Genomic DNA, 22,297 nt, shown 5'->3' on the forward strand with positions numbered 1-22,297 from the left:
ATACCATGTTCTTGGATTAGAAGAATCAATATTGTCAAAATGACCAAGACAATCTACAGATCCAATGCAATCCCTATCAAATTACCAGTAGCATTTTTCACAGAACTAGAACAAAAAATTTTTTAATCTATATGTAAACACAAAAGATAATGGATAGCCAAAACAGTCTTGAGAAGGAAAAACAGAACTAGAGGAGTCATGTGCCCTGACTTCAGACTATACTACAAAGCTACAGTAATCAAAACAGTATGGTACTGGTACAAAAAAACAGAAATATAGATCAATGGAACACGATAGAGAGCCCAGAAATAAACCCACACACTTCTGGTCAATCTACAACGAAGGGTGCAAGAATATACAATGGAGAAAAGACTGTCCCTTCAATAAGTAGAGCTGGGAAAACTGGACAGATACATGTAAGAGAATATTACAAATTCTCTAAGACCATATACAACAATAAACTCAAAGACCTAAATGTGAGACCAGATACTATAAAACTCCTAGAAAAAAACATAGATGAGACACTCTATGACATAAATAGTAGCAAAATTTTTTTTGGATCTGTCTCTTAAAGGAGATAAAAGCAAAAATAAACAAATGGGACCTAATTAAACTTAAAGCTTTTGCACAGCAAAGGAAACCATTGACAAAACAAAAACAAAAAGACCACCTACTGGGACATCCCTGGTGGTCCAGTGGTTAAGAATCTGCCTTCCAATGCAGGGGATGTGGGTTTGATCCCTGGTCAGGGAACTAAGATCCCACATGCCACGGGGCAACTAAGCCCATGCGCGCTCTAGAGCCCATGTGCCACAACTAGAGAGAAGCCCGCCTGCCACAACAAAAGATCCTGCATGCTGAAATTAAGACCCAACGCAGCCAAATAAATAAATATTTTTAAAAAAGACAACTTACTGAATGGGAGAAAATATTTGCAAATGATATGACCAGCAAGGGGTTAATATCCAAAATATGTAAACAGCTCACACAACTCAACATCAAAAAAACAAACAACCCAATTTAAAAAATGGTCAGAAAGCCTGAATAGACATTTTTCCAAAGAAGACTTACAGATGGCTGAGAGGCACATGAAAAGGTGCTCACCATCATTAATCATCAGAGAAATGCAAATCAAAACCACAATGAGATATCACCTCACACTTGTCAGAATGGCCATCATCAAAAAGACAACAAATAGCAAATGTTGGCAAGGATGTGGAAAAATGAAAGGCTAACACAATATTGGTGGGAATGCAAATTGGTGCAGCCACCATGGAAAACAGTATGGAGGTTTCTCAAAGAACTAAAAATAGAACTACTGTATGACCCAGCAATTCCACTCCTGGGTATCTATCCAAATAGAAAAAAAAAAGAAAAAAGAAAAGAAAACTCTAATTGAAAAAAAGATGTGTACCCCAATGTTCATAGCAGCATTATTTACAATTGCCAACCTGACTGTCCATCAACCGATTAATGGATAAAGAAGATGTAGTATACACACACACACACACACACACACACACACACACACACACAATGGAATACTACTCAGTCATTGAAAAATGAAGTTTTGCCCTTTGCAACAACATGGATGGACTTGGAGGGTATTATGCTAAGTGAAATATGTGAGACAGAGAAAGACAAATACTGTATAATATCACTTATATGTGGAATCTAAACAATACAACAAACTAGTGAATATAACAAAAAAGCAGCGGACTCACAGATATAGACAACAAACTAGTGGTTACCAGTGGAGAGAGGGAAGGGGGGAGGGGCACGATAGGGAAAGGGGATTAAGAGGTACAAACTACTATGTATAAAATAAATAAGCTACAAGGATATATACTATGACACAGGGAATATAGCCAATATTTTGTAATAATGATAAATGGAGCATAACCAAAAATTGTGAATCGCTATGTTGTACACCTGAAACTTATATAATATTGTACATCAACCATACCTCAATGAAAAAGAAAATTTTTGAATAAAAAAATTTAAATTAAAAAAACTCTCTGAAAAAGAAAAAAGTGATATATGTGTGTGTGTGTGTGTGTATATATATATATATATATATATATATATATATATATATATGATGGAATATTATTCATCCATTAAAAAAGACAATATGGCTAAACCTGGAGGGCATTATGCTAAGTGAAATAAGCCAGACGAAGACAAATATTGTATGGAATCACTACTATGGGAAATCTTTTTGAAAAAAAGAAAAAGAAAAAGTAGAACTCACAGAAACAGATAGTAGAATGGTGGTTATATCATGTTTTGTAATCTTCTTTTTTTCCCCTCACTTAATAATGTATTTGCTGTTTTTCTATATCAATAAATATAGATGAACATCATCATTTTAAAAGATTGGTTAATATTCCATGCTAGGAATATTGCACTATCATTAAAGAGCTCTTGCCTAATGAAGCCTGAGGTGTGCTCCTACCCACTTGTGATCAGCTGTGCTCTGTCTCTCTAGGTTACTTTGATAGGAACTAGCTCCAGGATTGAATATCAGCCTAAAAAATTAATTAGTTCATTGAAAGCCCCAGTTATATCACTGAGGTCGGAGGCCGGTCCATACATTTGTAGTGCTGACCAAATCTCAAACTTGGCCAGGTGTCTTATGCCTGTTTCGGAAGTTGGAGTTGGAGATTGGCAGCTGAGGTGTCTCCAAGGGAATTATAATTTAATTTTCTTTGCATCTGTGGTTATATCTCCTTCCTTATTTCAAATTTTATATGTGTGGAATTTCTTATTTTTATTTGGTTATTTATTTTATTGAGTTTTAATCAGAATCAACTCTTCTTTAAGCTCTTGGATTGAAATTTATTAGTTAATTACTATAATGTTTTAATTTATTTTTATTCACACATGTAATACAAAAATATGTTCTCATTACAAAAATTCAACCAGTACAGATATAACTAAAGTTCCTCTTGATCACTATTCCCAATCCCAGGCCCTTCTCAGAGTATGGCGGATGTCATTCTAGACCTGTTTATGGAGTTTCATTTCCCCTTTTCTCACCCAATTACTGTCTTCCTCAGGAAAAGGAAGTATTAGATTTATCTAAGTTATAACAGTGGAATTTTTAGAGTGAAAAACCTTATTTAAATTACTAATTTCGGCTCCAGTCCTGGTCTACTCTGACCCAACATGGTTTTATACCATCAAAAATACGCTTTAAATATCATGAAATTGGGTTTTTGTATCCCATGTCTTCGTATTTTTTAATATACTCCTTTATTTTGGTAGAAGACATTCTCTAATCACTTCCTGAGAATGGCTGAATTAGACGTAGATATTCTGAATCCTTGTATATTAGAAAATCTCTTTATTCTCATTTCCCATTTGAGTGATTATCTGGCTGCACATAGATTGCAGTGTGCATTAATTCCAAAATGTTTGAGCACAGGAACCTTTTCCATGGGCATCCCATTGTCTCATAGGGCTCTGTGGAAATATACTTTGAGAAAAGTTTTCTCTTTGAGAAAAAGCTGTATTCAGTTAAGATATTACTTGCAAATATTGTGACTTGATGAGACTGTTCAGGTACCTGATGGGTAGCTTAGTAAAGGTGTTTTCATTTATGTTTATGCATATACTTTACCACCATGAAATTCTTTTACTCAGATAATCCTGTTCATAGTAGAAATTAATATTGCTAGGACTGTGGTGGGATTTTATGTTATTTGTATCCTAAACCTAAGTCCTGCTCCCTTATGCTTACTTATCCTACAAATTGGTCACCGAAGAGTTCTGTGTGACTAGTAAGACTCTCCACTATTGTGTATAATTACATTTCTCCATTTTTATCTATCTATATCTATCTATCTATCTATCTATCTATATATATATTCATTTTAAATCACAGCCCTTTCTTGTGGTCACAAACAGATATACCACAACAGCAGCAATGCAAAACCACTTTTACTACCATTGTTGTACTGTGTGAGGGATTGAACCTAACGACCTGCAATATAATGATACTGAGTAGTATTTTTTCATTTATCTGGGAATAGAAGAGAACCTCTAACACAGATCTTGCTTGGGACCTGGGTTATGAGTAACCAGAGTCTTATTCTTCCTCATCTCCAGGTCTGTGGGTTCTGGGGTGCCACAACTCAGACTTTCGGAACAGAGGCATGACAGCCTTACTGAAGGTTTATAGTTGTGACAGGAACACTGGTGATTATTACGAGGACACATATGAAGATATTCCAACCCTCTTGCTGAATGAAAACAATGTCATTGAACCCAGAAGCTTCTCCCAGAATTCAAGGCACCCTAGCACTAGGCAAATGCAATTCAAAGCCACCACAACTCCAGAAAATGATATAGAGAAGACTGACCCTCAGTCTGGAGAGAGAATGCAGCTGCTTAAAGAACAAAGTGTCTCCTCTAGTGATTTGTTGATGCTCTTGGGACAGAATCCTACTCCACATGGATTATCCTTATCTGATCTCCAAGAAGCCAGAAATAAGGCTAATGATCATTTACCTAGAGCAATAGAAAGAAACAAGGGCCCGTCTGACATGGCACATCTCACACCAGAGCTCCATCACAGTGGGAAAAGAGTATCTACTCCTGAGCCAGAGCTGCCATTAAGATTGAATGAGAATTTGGGGACAACTGTAACAGTAGAGTTGAAGAAACTTGATTTTAAAATTTCTAGTTCATCAAACAACCTAATGACTCCACCAACAATTCCATCAGACAAGTTGTCAGCAGGTACTGAAAAGACAGGTTCCTTAGGACCCCCAAATATACCAGTTAATTTTAGTAGTCAATTAGGTGCCATTGTATTTGGCAAAAATTCATCTCACTTTATTGGGTCTGGTGTACCTTTGGGCCTGAGTAAAGAAGATAATGATTCCAAGTTGTTAGAAGCAGTTTTAACAAATAGTCAAGAAAGTTCACTGGGAGAAAATGTATTATCAGTGGAGAGTGATAAGTTATTTAAAGAGGAAAGAGTTCATGGACCTGCTTCATTGACCAAAGATGATGCTTTATTTCAAGTTAATATCTCTTTAGTAAAGACAAACAAGGCACCAGTTAACTCAACAACTAATACAAAGACTCACATTGATGACCCAGCATTATTAATTGAGAATAGTACATCAGTCTGGCAAGATATTATGTTAGAAAGTAATACTGAGTTTCCGGAAGTAACTTCCTTAATTCATGATGAAATGTTTATGGACAAAAATACTACAGCTTTGGGACTATATCATGTGTCAAATAAAACTACTTCATCAAAAAATATGGAAATGATCCACCAAAACAAAGAAGGCTCTGTGCCACTAGATGCAGAATATCCAGATACAACGTTCTTCAAGGCTCTGTTCTTGCCAGATTCAACAAATTGGATAAAAAGGACCCATGGCAAGAACTCCCTAAGTTCTGGGCAAAGGCCCAATCCAAAGCAATTAACATCTTTGGGATCAGAAAAATCTGTGAAAGATCAGAATTTCTTGTCAGAGAAGAATAACGTGGTAGTAGGAGAGGATGAATTTAGCAAGGGCACAGGTCTTAAAGAGATGATTTTTCCAAATAGCAAGAACGTATTTCTTACTAACTTGGCTAATGTCCAAGAAAATGATACACACAATCAAGAAAAAAAGTCTCAGGAAGAGATAGAAAGGAAAGAAAAATTAATCCAAGAGAATGTAGTTTTGCCTCAGGTGTATACAGTGACTGGAACTAAGAATTTTCTGAAGAACCTTTTCTCACTAAGCACTAAGCAAAATGTAGAAGGTTTAGATGAGGAGACATATACTCCAGTACTTCAAGACACCAGGTCATTAAATGGCTCAGCAAAAAGAGCAGGGATTCACATGGCCCATTTCTCAAAAATAAGGGAGGAAGCAAACTTGGAAGACTTGGGAAATCAAACAAAGCAAATGCTAGATAAATATCCAAGCACCACAAAGGTGTCTCCTATTCCAAGTCAGCAGAAGGCTATACCTCAACGTGATAAGCGGGATTTGAAACAATTCAGATTCCCAGTAGAAGAAATAAAGCTTGAAAGGGGGGTAATTTTGAATGACACCTCAACTCAGTGGTCCAAGAACATGAAATATTTGACCAAGGGCACCTTCACACAGATAGAGTACAACAGGAAGGAGAAAGGGGCCGTTATTCAGTCATTCTTATCAGATTGTTCTATGAGGAGTCATGACATCATTCAAACAAATGGCTCTGCGTTACCCATTGCACAGGTATCAGTATTCCCATCAATTAGACCTACAGATCTGACCAAGATTCCATCCCAAGACAACTCTTCTCATCCTCCAGCATCCGCCTGTAGTTATAGCTTTGTGGAAAGGAGTTCTGGGGTCCAAGAAAGCAGTCATTTCTTACAAGGAGCCAAGAGAAATAACCTTTCTTTAGCCTTCCTAACCTTGGAAGTGATTGGAGGTCAAAGAAAGATCAGCGCCCTAGGGAAATGGGCCACAAACTTACTCATGTACAAGAAACATGAGAACACTGTTCTCTTGAAACCAGGATTGCCTGAAGCATCTGGCAAAGTTGTTCATCAGGAAGACTTTTTCCATACAAAAACTAGCGATGGTTCTCCTGCCCACCTGGATCTCAGGGAAGAGATATTCCTTCAGAAAACACAGGGACTTGTTAAATTGAATAAAGTAAATAGATCTGGAAAAGTGCCCTTTCTGAAATGGGCAACAGAAAGCTCTGAAAATACTCCCCCCAAGCTGCTGGGTCCCCTTGCTTGGGATAACCAATATGCTACCCTGATACCAAGAGAAGAGAAATCCCTAGAGAAGTCACAAAAACACACAGCTTTTAAGACAAAAGACATCATTTTGCCCCTGGACCCTTGTGAAAACAATCATTCAATAGCAGCAATAAATGAAGTACAAGATAAGACCCAAAGAGAAGCCACCTGGGTAAAGCAAGGAGGAACTGGAAGGTTGTGGTCTCAAAATCCACCAGTCTTGAAACGCCATCAAAGGGAAATAACCCTTACTACTTTTCAGCCAGAGGAAGACAAAATTGACTATGATGATACTTTCTCACTTGATACGAATAGAGAAGATTTTGACATTTATGATGAGGATGAAAATCAGGACCCCCGCAGCTTTCAAAAGAGAACGCGACACTATTTTATTGCTGCAGTGGAGCGGCTCTGGGATTATGGGATGAATAGATCCCCCCATGCACTAAGAAACAGGTATGGGTACATTGATTATTCCTTTGTCCTACTGTTGTGACCTTTGATTTTACCAGCTGCTGAAACAATAGGAAAGGCACAACCAGCAGCGAGACTCCAAAGATTGAGGAAACTGAGAACCAGATGGCAAAGTCTAGATGAAGCTGAGGAGCAAATGGGAGATTAGATGATGACACTAACAATGAGAGTTATGGGATGGTAAACCCAGATGGCATGAAACTCACTCTGGTGGGATGGTGAAGAAGAGGGGTCTACAAAAGGGTAGGGGGGTCAGAAGCAGCCATGGGGAGCAGGAAGAAAGTCAGCCTCACCTATCAGCCCTATGAGCTGCAGGGTAAGGTTTAGTCTCCTGAGAGAGCCCTGATAGACGCAGGAGGAAGCAGTGAAGTGTGTGGTAAAGAGATTGAGGATGCAGGGAAAGTTGTTTTCCATAGTACTGGGGATCCAGAGGGCAAAGTGGGAGGATTTGATTGTTAGGGGAGCAGAAGGAGGTTGGGCAGGGGAGAGAAAGCACAGAGGCATTTGGAAGATAAACATAAGGAGAGTCAACCAGTCAACCAATATTTATTGGGCACCTATTATATGCCAGACACTTGCATAGACACTGGAGTGCAGCAAAGTAGTAGCTTACATTCTACTGGGGAGAGCAAGGGACAAGAAGTTAGTAGAAAACTAAATAGGGGAATCTTGGTGCCATTCAAAAGGTAGACTTGAATAATATGGTAGAGTGACGGGGGTGTTACTTTAGCTGTAATGGTCAGAGAAATTCTCTTTGTGGAGTTGAGACCTAAATGATGATAAGGGGTCAGCTAACAGAGGTCTGAGAGAAGACATTTCTGGCAGAGGGAACAGGAAATGCAAAGGCATGAATGAAACAAGTTTAGCGTGTTTGAGGAACAAAAAAGGACCAACATGACTGTAGTACAGTAAGGAAGTGTGTGCAGGTGTAGGGAGATGAGGTGACAGAGATGAGCAATGGTCAGATAATATAGGTCCTAGAGGAAGAGTAGATGCTATCCCTCTTCATTAGTCATTGTCACTTCCCAGCCTCGCTTTCTACCTCAAATGAGCCCTTATTGCTGCACAGCAACCGTAGAATATTTCCTGCTCTCCTGGACCTCTATCTTACATTTTCTGCTTTTTCCCTAAATCTCCAACACGTTTTGCCCATTCTCCAACACCCCTTCTCACTCCTAGCTGATGCTTTGCACTGAACTCCACAGACTTCCAACACCACATTTACTGGCGTCTGTACCAATATACTGTCCAGTTTTGCACTCGATCCTATCCTTTCTCCCTTCATAAAAAACGTTGCTTCAGCAAGTCCCTTGTTCTCTCTTACATCATCAGTTTCTCACTCTCCACCGGATTAGTCTCACCAGCATCAATCAAGCTATTGATTAGAACAGGGTAGTGGTGGTGAAAATCAAAAGGAATGTAAGGATGTTGATTATAATTTAAAGATAAGCAGAGAGGGCTTGCTGTTAGATTGAGTATGGGGAGGAATGGTGAGAGAAGACTCGAAGATTTTCGGGTTTTGTCCTGAGCAACTAGGTGGATGATAGTGACATTTAATGAGATGTGGAAGGCTTGAAGCAGAACAGATTTATTTGAGGAAACACTCAAGGGTCTGTTTTGTACATATTTAATTTGAGATGCCTATTAGAGATCCAAGTTGAGTTTTTTTTTAATTTCTTTTAATTTTTTTTTGGCTGCATTTGGGTCTGAGTTGCGGCACGCGGGATCTTCGTTGAGGCATGCAGGATCTTTTCATTGCAGCGCACGGGCTCTTCATTGTGGCGTGCGGGCTTCTCTCTAGTTGTGGCATGCTGGCTCCAGGGCACGTGGGCTCTGTAGTTTGTGGCACATGGGGTCTCTAGTTGAGGCTCGTGAGCTCAGTAGTTGTGGCACACGGGCTTAGTTGCCCCGTGGCATGCGGGATCTTAGTTCCCCGAACAGGGATCTAACCCATGTCCCCTGCATTGGAAGGTGGATTCTTTACCTCTGGACCACCAGGGAAGTCCCCAAGTTGACATGTTGAGTAGGCAGTTAGATATATGAGTCTGGAACCCAAGGAAGAGGTCTGTGCTAAAGATATAAATTTAGGAGTTATGAGCTTATTAATAGCATTCAAATAAGACTTGATGGGATGATAAGGGAGTAAAAGTAGATGTAAACCGTGCCCACTTTACGCTAGGTCCCCAAAGGGCTACATCCTCAAAGTAATGGTAAACCAGTTAACTTGCACTTCATTAACTTACAGCCCAGTTTTCTGTCATCTGTGTTGTCCATGAAATCTCTATTCTTGATCAAAATTTAAGCATGTCTTGGATTGGCAGTGCCTGCAGACATCTGGCTGAAGAATACATAAAAACTCTCTAGTATAAGAAACCAACATTCTAGGCCTCAAGTTATTTTCACAAATATTACAGATACAACTTCTAGCACACAAAGATACTGGGTATGAAATAAAACAAGAAAAATAAGCAAGAAACCACAACTAAGGAGTCCACATGCCACAACTAAGGAGCCGGTGAACTGCAACTAAGACCCAGTGCAACCAAATAAATAAATAAATATTTTTTAAAAATCTAAGTACTCAGTTAAGTAGAAAGGAAACTTTAAAGCAAGAGGTTTGTAGCGATAAGGAGGAAATGTTATAATAATAAAACAGTAAATTCAATAGGCAGCCATACATTCCTAAATTACTATGAACCTAATAATATAGTTTTAAAATACATAAAGCAAAACTTGACAGACTTAAATAGAGAAATAGATAAATTCTCAATCATTATCATCACTTCTATTCAATACTGTACTGAACACTCAAGCAGTAAACACATATAAAAGGTATAAAGGTTGAAAAGAAAGAAATAAAACTATCCTTGAGTACAGATGATATGATTTTATACATATAAAAATGTTTACAAATAAGTGATTAGAATTAACTAGGAAGGTTAGCAGGTTTGTAGAATTGAAAATCAATATACAAAATCTATTATATATCGATATAGTAGCAGCAGACAGGTAGAAAATGAAATTAAAAGAACATGTCATTTACAATGGAATGAAATAGTAACAAGTGCCTAGAAATAAATATGACAAAAAATTTTCAAGACCTCTATGGAAAAACCTATGGAAATTTATTGGGAAACTTTAAAGAAGACCTAAGTAGATGCCAAGATATACCATGTACATGTACTGGAAAATGCGATATTATGAAAATGTAAACTATCCCCAAACCAATCTATAGATTCGGCACAACCTATGTGAAAATCTCAACAAGTATTTTCTCTTGCAGAACTCAATAAGCCTGATTTTAAAGTTACTAAGAAAATGCAAAGCACCAAGAATAGCGAAGACCCTCTTGAGGAAAAGGAACAAGATGGGAGGAATTGCTGTATAACATACTGAGACTTATTTTAAAGCTATAGTAATGTGATAATTGGCTTAGGAGTAAACAAATAGGTCAGTGAAAGAGAACAGAAAATCCAAAACTAGACTCACACATTTATAGGCATTTGATTTATGGAAAAGGTGTCACAGAAGAGCAGTTTTCAATAAATGTGCTGAAATTTTTTTGATATCCATATGGAAAAACATTAAACTGGATCTCTAACTCACACTATGCACAAAAATTCACTAACAGTGGGTTACAAGTCTAAACATAAATAGAAAGAAAAAAGTAAGAGAATATCTCAATAACTTCAGGGTAGGAAAAGAAAGAGAATTTATATCAAGATACAAAAAGCACTAACCATGAAGAATTTTTAAATAAATTTCACTACATTAAAATTATGAATTTATGCTCATCCAAAGATAACAAAAAGAGAATGAAAAAATAGCCACAGAAGGGAAGATGTTTGCAGCACAAAAGGCCAATGAAGACTTATATCAAGAATATATAGAGTACTCCTTTGAATCAATAAGAAAAAAAAGCTGATTATCCAATAGAAAAATTGGTACAAAAAAGAAGAAAAACTTGGATAGGCATTCCACAAGAGGAAATCCAAATGGCTACTACCCATAAGAAATTAACCTCATTATTAATCAGGGAAATGCAAAATAAAACCACAGAGACACTGCTATGCAACCACTAGAATGGCCAAAAATGTAAAAACACAGTCAATGTCAAGTGTTTGTGAAGATTTGGAGCAAATGGAACTCTCATACATTGCTGATGAAAATGGAAAATGGTGCAGTTCCACTCCTAGATATGTGCCCAGCAGAAATGCATACGAAGGTTCATAGAAGGACTATGTATAAGCACCAAAAATTACTCGAATGCACATGATTGTGTTATATTCACACAATGGAATACTATACAGCAATAGGAATGAACGAACTACAGCTACACACAACAACATAGACGAATCACAAACATAATGCTGAGTAAAAAATATCACAGACAAAAGAAGGTATGCAGTATGGTTCCATTTGCATACTTCAAAAATAGGCAAAACTAAGCTATATTCTTTAGGTATGTATACATAAGTGGTACAGTTATGACCAAAATCAAATAAATAATTATAAACATCAGAATGGGGGTTACACTTAGTGGGAAGGGAGAGGATGTGATTGAAAAGGTAGATAGATAACAGTGAGTCTTCTGGGCTGCTGGCAAATTTCTTGATCTTAGTGGTGGTTGCATTTTTGTATCAAAAGCATTTATGTTTTATGCACTTTATTGTATAGTTTTAGTTCACAGTTTTTACAGAATTTTTAAAAAGCAAAGAAAAGTGGTCCAAGGACTGAACACTGAGGCTCTCATATTTAGGGTATGTTTATAAACCCTACATCCATTCAACGTTCAACAAATCTTTTTTGAGCACCTACTATGTGGCAGGCACTTGTTCCAGCTGCTGGGAGTACAACAGTGTACAAAACAGACAAATCCCCCTGCTTTCATGGATCTTATATACTAGAGAAGCCTGGAGAGAGTATGTCAAGGAGGATGGAGTGGTTAACTATGCAAAATGTTGCTTAGATGTTGAGTAAAATGGGGACATAAAATTGACTATTGGCTTTGATAAGCCACTTGCATGATTTTGTTACCACCTAAATATAGATGATCTTCCTCTAGACCTCTTTTGTGAACTCCCAGTCTCCGTGTATTTCCCAATAGAATTCCCATAGATACCCCATGTGTCCAAAACTGTATACACCAACCTACCCTTCTAGGGTTCTCCATCTCAGTGAACTGCATCACCATCCATCCATTTGCCCAAATCAGAAACCGGGAAGTTATCTTTAATCCCTCTTTCTCCCTCCCTTCTCCATTACATCTCCAATTCATCATCAATTCTACCAAATGTATCTCAAATACAGGGAAGACAACAATGTGAGGCATTTCTACCCACCTGGTCCATGAGGATATTACTTTTCCTCTGCTTTTTTCTCCAGAGCTGAGAATGGAGGTGTCCCTCAGTTCAAAAAGGTGGTATTTGAGGAATTTGCTGATGGCTCCTTTACTCAGCCCTTATACCGTGGAGAACTAAATGAACATTTGGGACTCTTGGGACCATATATAAGAGCAGAAGTCGAAGACAACATCATGGTAAGTTGAGGACAATGAAATTACAAGAAAATTAATCCCGTGTATGTTTTTTAGATTTTTGATTCTAAAAATAATAGCCATAAAAAAGAATGAAATAATGCCATTTGTAGCAACATGGATGGACCTAGAGATTGTCATAGTGAGTGAAGTAAGTCAGACAGAGAAAGAGAAATATCATATGATATCGCTTATATATGGAATCTTTAAAAAGGGTACAAATGAATTTATTTACAAAACAAATAGAGTCACAGATGTGGTAAACAAAACTTATGGTTACCAGGGGGGAATGGGGGTGGGAGGGATAAACTGGGAGATCAGGATTGTCATATACACACTACTATATATAAAATAGATAACTAGTAGGAACCTGCTGTATAGCACAGGGAACTCCACTCAATACTCTGTAATGACCTATATGGGAAAAGAATCTTAAAAAGACTGGATAGGGCTTCCCTGGTGGCGCAGTGGTTGAGAGTCCCCCTGCCGATTCAGGGGACGTGGGTTCGTGCCCCGGTCCGGGAAGATCCCACATGCCGCGGAGCGGCTAGGCCCGTGAGCCATGGCCGCTGAGCCTGTGCGTCCGAAGCCTGTGCTCTGCAAGGGGAGAGGCCACAACAGTGAGAGGCCCGCGTACCGCAAAAAAAAAAAAAAAAGAAAAAGAAAAAGAGTGGATACATGTATATGTATAACTGATTCACGTTGCTGTACACCTGAAACTAACACAACATTGTAAGTCAACTATACTCCAATAAAATTTTTTAAATAAAAATAATGTATTCTTACTTTTGAAAAAGTTTAAAGTATAGAAAATAAGGAAGTTGAAAAATAATACCGTAATTATCATTTTGCTGTATGTTCTTATGTTTTTCCTATGTATTCTCTTTATGTATTCAAAATTATACAATGGATCATCCTACTTCTTTTTTAAATAAATATGTCATAAACATTTCTTATGTCATTAAAAACACTTCCTACATATATTTTTAAATGATGGAATATTAGTCCATTATATGATTTTATGGTTTACTTAACCGTCTACTTTGAACAACCTTTTAGATTCTTTTTTTTTTTTTTACTATTTAAGTAATGCTGCAGCCACAACCCTTTTCTTAGGATAAAATTCCAGGAGTGCAATGTACATGAACATTTTAAGACTTTCTCTAATGAATTATCTATTAATGTTCTTTGCATAGTTGAAATTTTTGGAGGGAGTGCTTTTCTTGTTCATTTATATTACCTTGTATATTATAGATCATTGATATATTGATGAACATTGATCATTTTAGTGAATAATATTTTTCCAAGTTTGTTTTCTCTTAATTTTGTATATAATGGTTTTTAAAATAAAACAGGTTTGAAATTTTAGGTAGTAACCCATAAATCTTTCCTTTATGACACTTTCATAGCTTTTTTGTTTATAAAAATCCTTCCCTATACAGAGATTTTTTTTTCTTAAAATCACCTATACTTTTTTCAACTTTCTTTTACAGTTTAACTTCTTAACATTTAACTTTTTAATCCATCAATAATTCCTGTAGACTAGAATTTGCTTTTGGTGTGTGTGAGCCAAAGATCAAGGTAGTTTTATTTTTTCCAGAAACAGTCATCCATTGTCCCAATTGATTGTTTACATGAAGGATATAGGAGGATCTAAAGTTATGGGGTTGTGAGTGAATTTTTTTCTGACTTCAATTTTATTTTACTTTCCATATGTCTCATGAAAATGTATAATTTTTTAAATTTGAAAAACATTAACTAAAAAGCACCAACTAAAGATGAGTTTGACTGCAAAGCCTGGGCTTATTCTTTAAATATCGTAAGTATTCATCCTGGCATTTGTCAGGAAGAACCTTAATTTAAGAGTATCAGTTCCTGGGGTTATGGTCTCTTAAAACCCCTGTGGTGATATTTTCCCTTTTACTTTGGAATTGCTTTTAAGTATTTAGAAATTTTCTCCTTTGCAACTTTGAGTTCATGCCATAAAGATTTTGGAATTCAAAAATGTCTCAGTTTCTTTTGCAGATCTTAGGTTTGGGTTCTAACAACATCCATACTCTGTGCCATTTCCTCCAGCTATTAAAAACCTGGATAAAAACCCCCCAAATCGGCATTGCTATTAGGGATATAAACCCTAACCTAAGAACTTTACAAGATCTTAAAACATTACACTTGCTTTTTAAATTTCTTTTCTTTTCTTTTTTTTTCTTGCTCTGCAGGTAACATTTAAAAACCAGGCATCTCGTCCCTACTCCTTCTATTCTAGCCTTATTTCTTATGAGGAAGATCAGAGGCAAGGAGCAGAACCTAGAAAAAAGTTTGTTGAGCCTAATGAAACCAAAACTTACTTTTGGAAAGTGCAGCACCATATGGCACCAACTAAAGATGAGTTTGACTGCAAAGCCTGGGCTTATTTTTCTGATGTTGATCTGGTAAGCAGGTCTATGTTGTGCTGGCCCCTTTCTGGTTTAAAAGAAAGGGTCTTTGTGTTATGTTTGAAGTTTGGTATTTATCCTAAGCATAATGGGAAGCTTTAAATAGGGGAGGTGTCATCTTATTTATGACTTAGACATATCGCTCTGGAATCTACTAAAGAGGAAGAAATTGTACTGTGGGAAGATGGGGAGTGGGTTGGAGTGGCATAGAAGTTGATGAGAAATCCACTCTGGTTCATGGGTGAGAGAACTCTTGCTCATAGGACTGGTGTCTTTCAGGAAAAAGATGTGCACTCAGGCTTGATTGGACCCCTTCTGATCTGCCGCACAAACACTCTGAGCACTGCCCATGGGAGACAAGTGACAGTGCAGGAATTTGCTCTGTTTTTCACTATTTTTGATGAGACCAAGAGCTGGTACTTCACTGAAAACATGGAAAGGAACTGCAGGGCTCCCTGCAACATCCAGATGGAGGACCCCACTTTTAGAGAAAAGTATCGCTTCCATGGTAATATATTCCACACCCAAATATTACTCGCTGTGAAATGAACCTTGAGCCTGAGGTTTCGACATTGTATGGTTTGAGACTATATGTATGGGACTGGAATCCTCATAGGAATCAATATTATTGACTGGAGTGGAGGGAAAGACACTTATACAATAGATTTTTAACAGCTTTCTCTGTGTTCTTTCTCCAGCAATCAATGGCTATGTGATGGATACACTACCTGGTTTAGCAATGGCTCAGGATCAAAAGATCCGGTGGTATCTGCTCAGCATGGGCAGCAATGAAAATATCCATTCTATTCATTTCAGTGGACATGTGTTCACAGTACGGAAAAAGGAGGAGTATAAAATGGCCGTCTACAATCTCTACCCAGGTACGAGCCACTTTGTGCTCTGTCTTCAACTTACTGTGCTTGCTGAAAACCTACTTTAAAGGTCTGTGCCCTGGGGACATGTCCAGTGAACAAAGCAGACCAACTCCCTGCTCTCGGGTAGCTTACTTTTTCAAGTAACTTTACCCTACAGGGAGATTAAATTAGCAAGTGAACATGATAATTTCAGATACAGATAATGTGCTATAAAGGAAATAGAACAGAATAAATGGATAATTGATGTCACAGCACTTTCCTAGGAAAAAGGGATTTTTCTACCACCTCAAATCCCACATGGCACCAGTAGTTTCCCAAAGACTGATTTGTTTATGTATGAAAGCAATATATTGATTAAGCACTCCTCACAATGTTGATCAAAACATAATTTCATTTTAGTTCGCCAGTGTCCCTTTCAAACAGGTTTAATAGTGGAAGTAAATTTTCCCTGTTTCTGTGTAAAAATTCTGATAAGCCCAGTGACTTTTCTGCTCACTTTTTTTTTAAACATTTTTATTGGAGTATAGTTCCTTTACAGTGATGTGTTAGTTGCTGCTGTATAACAAAGTGAATCAGCTATACGTATACCTATATCCTCATATCCCCTCCCTCTTGCATCTCCCTCCCTCCCACCCTCCCTATCCCACCCCTCTAGGTGGTCACAAAGCACTGAGCTGATCTCCCTGTGCTATTCGGCTCCTTCCCACTAGCTATCTATTTTATGTTTGGCAGTGTATATATGTCCATGCCACTCTCTCACTTTGTCACAGCTTACCCTTCCCCCTCCCCATATCCTCAAGTCCATTCTCTAGTAGGTCTGTGTCTTCATTCCCATCTTGCCCCTAGGTTCTTCAGAACCTTTTTTTAAAATTCTATATATATGTGTTAGCATATGGTATTTGTTTTTCCCTTTCTGACTTACTTCACTCTGTATGACAGACTCTAGGTCCATCCACCTCACTATAAATAGCTCAATTTCGTTTCTTTTTATGGCTGAGTAATATTCCATTGTATATATGTGCCACATCTTCTTTATCCATTCATCCGATGATGGACACTTAGGTTGCTTCCATCTCCTGGCTATTGTAAATAGAGCTGCAATGAACATTTTGGTACATGACTCTTTTTGAATTATGGTTTTCTCAGGGTATATGCCCAGTAGTGGGATTGCTGGTCATATGGTAGTTCTACTTGCAGGTTTTTACGGAACCTCCATACTGTTCTCCATAGTGGCTGTATCATCAAAAAATCTAGAAACAATAAATGCTGGAGAGGGTGTGGAGAAAAGGGAACACTCTTGCACTGCTGGTGGGAATGTGAGTTGATTTACATTTTTAAAAGCTCATTCACAGTGCCCTACTGGAAACTGACCAGGGTGAAAGAAAGAAGCAGGGAGCCCATTCAGGATAACCCAGGGGCTGGAACTAAGGATGTCACAGTGGATGTGGTGAGAAGTGGCTGGGTACTGGATGTATCTTGGGGATACGGCCCGTAAGATGTGAAAGAAAGCAGTCAGAGTTGACTGGCAGACGCTTGGCCTAAACAACTGCAAGGATGGACTTGCCACGAACTGAGATGGGAAGACTGTGTATGGAAAAGGTTTTGGGTGGGAAACCAGCAGCTCAGATTTGGGCATGTGGAGTTTGAAATGAAATTCCAATAATTCAAGTGAGGGAATATGGTAGAATACTCTACCTCGTGGTAGAATGAGGATGAACCCCTGAACAAAGACACAGAACCCGGCACAGGAGCTGGCAGCGAGGGAAAGATGGCACTCTTACTGCTAATTCTATTGGGTTTGAGGTGCCAAGGGGACAGGCGAGAGGAAAGGGCTAGGGAGAGTTGGAAGTGCAGCTCTGGTGCTCAAGAGAGGTTGTGAGGCTAGAGAGAGAAGGAAAATCCCCTCCCCCCAGGGGTAACAGGTGTATAGAGACCAACAAAATGGAGTGATTAAGGAGGCCCAAGAGATGGAGAAGGAATGGTCAAAGGCAACCAAGGAAGGAATGGAGCATGGAAGGTCAGGGGCAAGGAGGGTTCCAGGGAAATTCTAATAGAAAGAAAATTATTGAAGAGGCTGTGATTTCTCCATTGTATATTCTTGCCTCCTTTATCAAAGATAAGGTGACCATATGTGCATGTGTTTATCTCTGGACTTTCTATCCTGTTCCATTGATCTATATTTCTGTTTTTGGCCAGTACCATACTGTCTCGATGACTCTGAAGCTCGTTTAGGTGGTGCTTTGAATCCCCTCTGCTCGTGCACCCCGAAAAAATGGTCTCCTGCTGCCGGAGTCCAGCTCCAGCGAGTCCAGGGATACCCGAGGGATGGATAGTCTCGGCGAAGGAAATAATTCTATTACACTTCTTAAAGTATCAACATTGCATGTTTCTCTTTCTCATGTCTTTATTCTTCATTCTTCTTCTATTGTTTACAATCACATGTTTATATATTGTAGTTGATTACATTACCAGGTACGTGGCCAAACAATCTTAGCACAATCAAACCTCAAAATGTTCTATAAAGATTTTTTTTAAAAAATCCCCTAGTTTTTAGATGTCCTATTAAAATATTTCCCCAAGTTCCCATTAATCACAGGTTGTTTCTTAGTAACCAAGCCAAGCAGTTATATGATTATTTCAATTGTAAAAGTTGGAGCTACTTGTTCCTATTTCTCTTCTTGCATGGGCAACCTTTTACAATGGTTCCATGAAAATATTTACAATGTACCTGCATGCTCTTTCTCATTGTTTTCTTCAACTGAGACAGTGTTTTCTCCCTATCCTGGCAACCAATTCTGCTCTAGTCATTTGCTTTTCTATAATTAATCTTCCTTTATAATAGAACCATAAATTTCCTGTGTCATCAGGAACTCCGGCCCATGGCCATAACTCCATACTAGAGGGTGTTTTTCATAAAAACATCCCCTTAGTTCCAGGCTCTTAATTCTTCACCCATTTCCCCGGGGCTTTAGTGGGTACTTCCCATTCTGTGGTAGTTTCAGGAGGGGGAGTCCTAGAGGAATTTTTCTTTCACGTGGAGCAACATGCCCCCAAAATTGCCCCTATATGTAAATTTATTATCATAAAACATAACAACAGAGCTGTAGTCCACCTTCCTGGCACGGCGCTGCCTTGCAGTTTCGCCTTCCGTTGCTCATGACTTTGTCATGGTGCAATGGCTCCAGGATGGCTTCCGACATCCTGCCTCTTAGGCAGTTACAGACTTTTCCCAGACTCCCTCCCGGCCAGCTGTGGCGCACTAGCCCCCTTCAGGCTGTGTTCACGCCGCCAACCCCAGTCCTCTCCCTGCGCTCCGACCGAAGCCCGAGCCTCAGCTCCCAGCCCCGCCCGTCCCGGCAGGTGAGCAGACAAGCCTCTCGGGCTGGTGAGTGGCGGTTGGCACCGATCCTCTGTGCCGGAATCTCTCTGCTTTGCCCTCCGCACCTCTGTGGCTGCGCTCTCCTCCGTGGCTCCGAAGCTTCCCCCCTCCGCCACCTGCAGTCTCCGCCAGTGAAGGGGCTCCTAGTGTGTGGAAACCTTTTCTCCTTCACAGCTCCCTCCCACTGGTGCAGGTCCCGGCCCTATCCTTTTGTCTCTGTTTATTCTGTTTTCTTTTGCCCTACCCAGATACGTGGGGAGTTTCTTGCCTTTTGGGAGGTCTGAGGTCTTCTGCCAGCGTTCAGTAGGTGTTCTGTAGGCGTTGTTCCACGTGTAGATGTATTTCTGGTGTATCTGTGGGGAGGAAGGTGATCTCCACGTCTTACTCCTGTGCCATCTTGAAGGTCCCCCTACCATACTCTGCTCAGTCTTAATAAACAGTCCTGCAGTCATTTTACATCACAAATATAGTTCAGGTCACAAATTACAATGTCTACTCCAAGATATTAATCAAAATTCTGCATTTGATTTAAGTTCAATATCTCCTCCTCCAAGTTGGTTGAGTTTTCTGTTTCTCTACCTTATGCTTCCCCCTCCACTCCTGGCTGGTTGCTGATTTGAACCGCAGCGTGGCAAGGGTAGAGGTGAGGGATGGCACCACTGTCTGCACCAGGCAGATATTTCAATCTGACTCTTTTTCTGATGGGGTACTTTCAGGGGCTCTTCAGAGACTCCCTTTTGGGACCCTCTCTCATGAAATCCCCTTGACCTGGTTGTTTCCACCTTTATTCTGGATGGTCACTGTGCCTGATTCCTCAGCCCCTCAGCATTCACCCTCTAGCTTCTTGCTCCTGGAGTTACTTTACCCCTCAAGGCAGGGAGCCCACATCTCGTCAATAAGAAATACACCTCTGGCTTCGAAAAGTACCAAGAGTGCAGGCCAATCTTTCTCTTGTCTCCACCACCAAAGCATCCCGTCACCCGGTCTCTCCCATTTCCTGGGGTCAGTACTCAATTTCCAGGGTCTCCAGCTGTAGGGATCACATGCCAAGCACTGTGGGTTTGAGGGGTCCAAGAATGGTGCAACTGACTTGGGTAGATCTCCTTTGATATTCTGCATAAGCCAGTGTATCTCATGCCCATTTGTGTGAAAAGAAATAATTTTTGTTCCTTTTGGTTTTGATAAGGTGTTTTTGAGACAGTGGAAATGCTACCATCCAAAGTTGGAATTTGGCGGATAGAATGTCTTATTGGCGAACACCTGCAAGCTGGGATGAGCACTCTCTTCCTGGTGTACAGCAAGAGTGAGTGGCACCTACCTCTATACCTCTTCCCCCCTTCCTAGAATGGTTGCTTTTGTCAGGAAATGAATACAAGCTCACAGTCATTACCAAATCTAAAATGAATATTGCTGGTAGAAATCGTCAGAGTCCCCAGAGGAGGGCAGATATGCTTGAAGCTTTGAACACTTTGACCCTGAAGCTCCAAGAGCAAATTTTGAAACTTAGTTTTGGTTCAGTTACCAAAGATAACTTACAAATATCACTTAGAAGAATTTGAGTTTTAACCCTAAACAAGTAAGAGAACCACTGGTCTACTTACATATGGACCCTAGTTTCCTCAGCTGCAAAATGTGAGTAGCAATGGCACCTACCTGTTGGAGTGAATTAAATGATATAGTACAATAAGATACTTAGTACAGTTCTTGGCACATAGTAAACACTAAAAAATATGAGCATTTGTTGGTGTTCTCATTGACTTGCATTTGTGAAGCTATATTTTCTGCACTTCTAACTATTGTGCTCCCTTCATGTGATTTCAGAATGTCAGACTCCACTGGGAATGGCTTCTGGACGCATTAGAGATTTTCAGATTACAGCTTCAGGACAATATGGTAAATACTATTGCTTTCTCTTAAAGCACTGGGCTGATTACATCTTTTTTATTTCTATTGGAAAGATTCAGATTACCAATCCGTCTCCATAGGTGCCTTTCAAATCTATTTTCCCTTCTCCATTTCTCAGTGTGAGCATCTTAATTCAGGCCATCATCACTTCTCACCTGAGTAATACCACTGCCTCCTTAAATGTCCTGCCTGCCTTCCATATGGCTTCCCTTGAGTCCATTCTCTTCACTGTAGCAAGAAGCTACATTTTTCTGTGAGCAGTGATAGAAAGCTTGAACTGGATCTAGAGAGAGTTCTCAAACTACAGCCCGCAGGCCACATCCAGCCCATCACTTGATTTTGTATGGCCTTCAAGCTAAGAATCATTTTTCTATTCTTAAATGACTGGGGGAAAAAAACAAAAGAAGAATAATATTTCATGACGTGAAAATTATATGAAATTCTAATTTCACTGTCCATAAAGAAGCCACACTCTTTCATTTACAATCATCTGTGGCTGCTTTTGCTCTACAACAGCATTTAAGTAATTGCAACAAAGACCAGATGATCTGCAAAGGTTAAATTATTTACAGAAAAACGTTGGCCAAACTCTGTTTTAGAGGGAAAAAATTGCATTTGAAAAAGAGGCTTGAAAAACAAACAAACAAATTGCTGGAGGAATTACCAAATTGTAAGGCCACTTTGAAAAAAAAAAGAAAGAAAAAAAAAGAAAAAGAGGGCTTCCCTGGTGGCGCAGTGGTTGAGAGTCCGCCTGCCGATGCAGGGGACACGGGTTCGTGCCCTGGTCCGGGAAGATCCCACATGCCATGGAGTGGCTGGGCCCGTGAGCCGTGGCTGCTGAGCCTGTGCGTCCGGAGCCTGTGCTCCACAATGGGAGAGGCCACAACAGTGAGAGGCCCGTGTACCGCAAAAAAAAAAAAAAGAGGCTTGAAAGTTATA

At 39.3% G+C, this 22,297-nt stretch overlaps 1 protein-coding gene across 1 annotated transcript in view; it reads left to right on the forward strand.

Moving 5' to 3' along the window:
* Positions 1 to 22,297, forward strand: part of F8 (coagulation factor VIII) — a 112,998-nt gene that overhangs the window by 59,711 nt on the left and 30,990 nt on the right. Inside the window, exons 14-20 of the mRNA XM_060086856.1 lie at positions 4,114 to 7,210; positions 12,614 to 12,767; positions 14,984 to 15,196; positions 15,479 to 15,707; positions 15,898 to 16,080; positions 20,640 to 20,756; positions 21,275 to 21,346. Of these exons, the coding sequence (XP_059942839.1) occupies positions 4,114 to 7,210; positions 12,614 to 12,767; positions 14,984 to 15,196; positions 15,479 to 15,707; positions 15,898 to 16,080; positions 20,640 to 20,756; positions 21,275 to 21,346 (4,065 nt within the window). The remainder of the gene's footprint in view (positions 1 to 4,113; positions 7,211 to 12,613; positions 12,768 to 14,983; positions 15,197 to 15,478; positions 15,708 to 15,897; positions 16,081 to 20,639; positions 20,757 to 21,274; positions 21,347 to 22,297) is intronic.

This window comes from Mesoplodon densirostris, chromosome X (assembly GCF_025265405.1).
Source record: "Mesoplodon densirostris isolate mMesDen1 chromosome X, mMesDen1 primary haplotype, whole genome shotgun sequence".
NCBI lineage: Eukaryota > Metazoa > Chordata > Mammalia > Artiodactyla > Ziphiidae > Mesoplodon > Mesoplodon densirostris.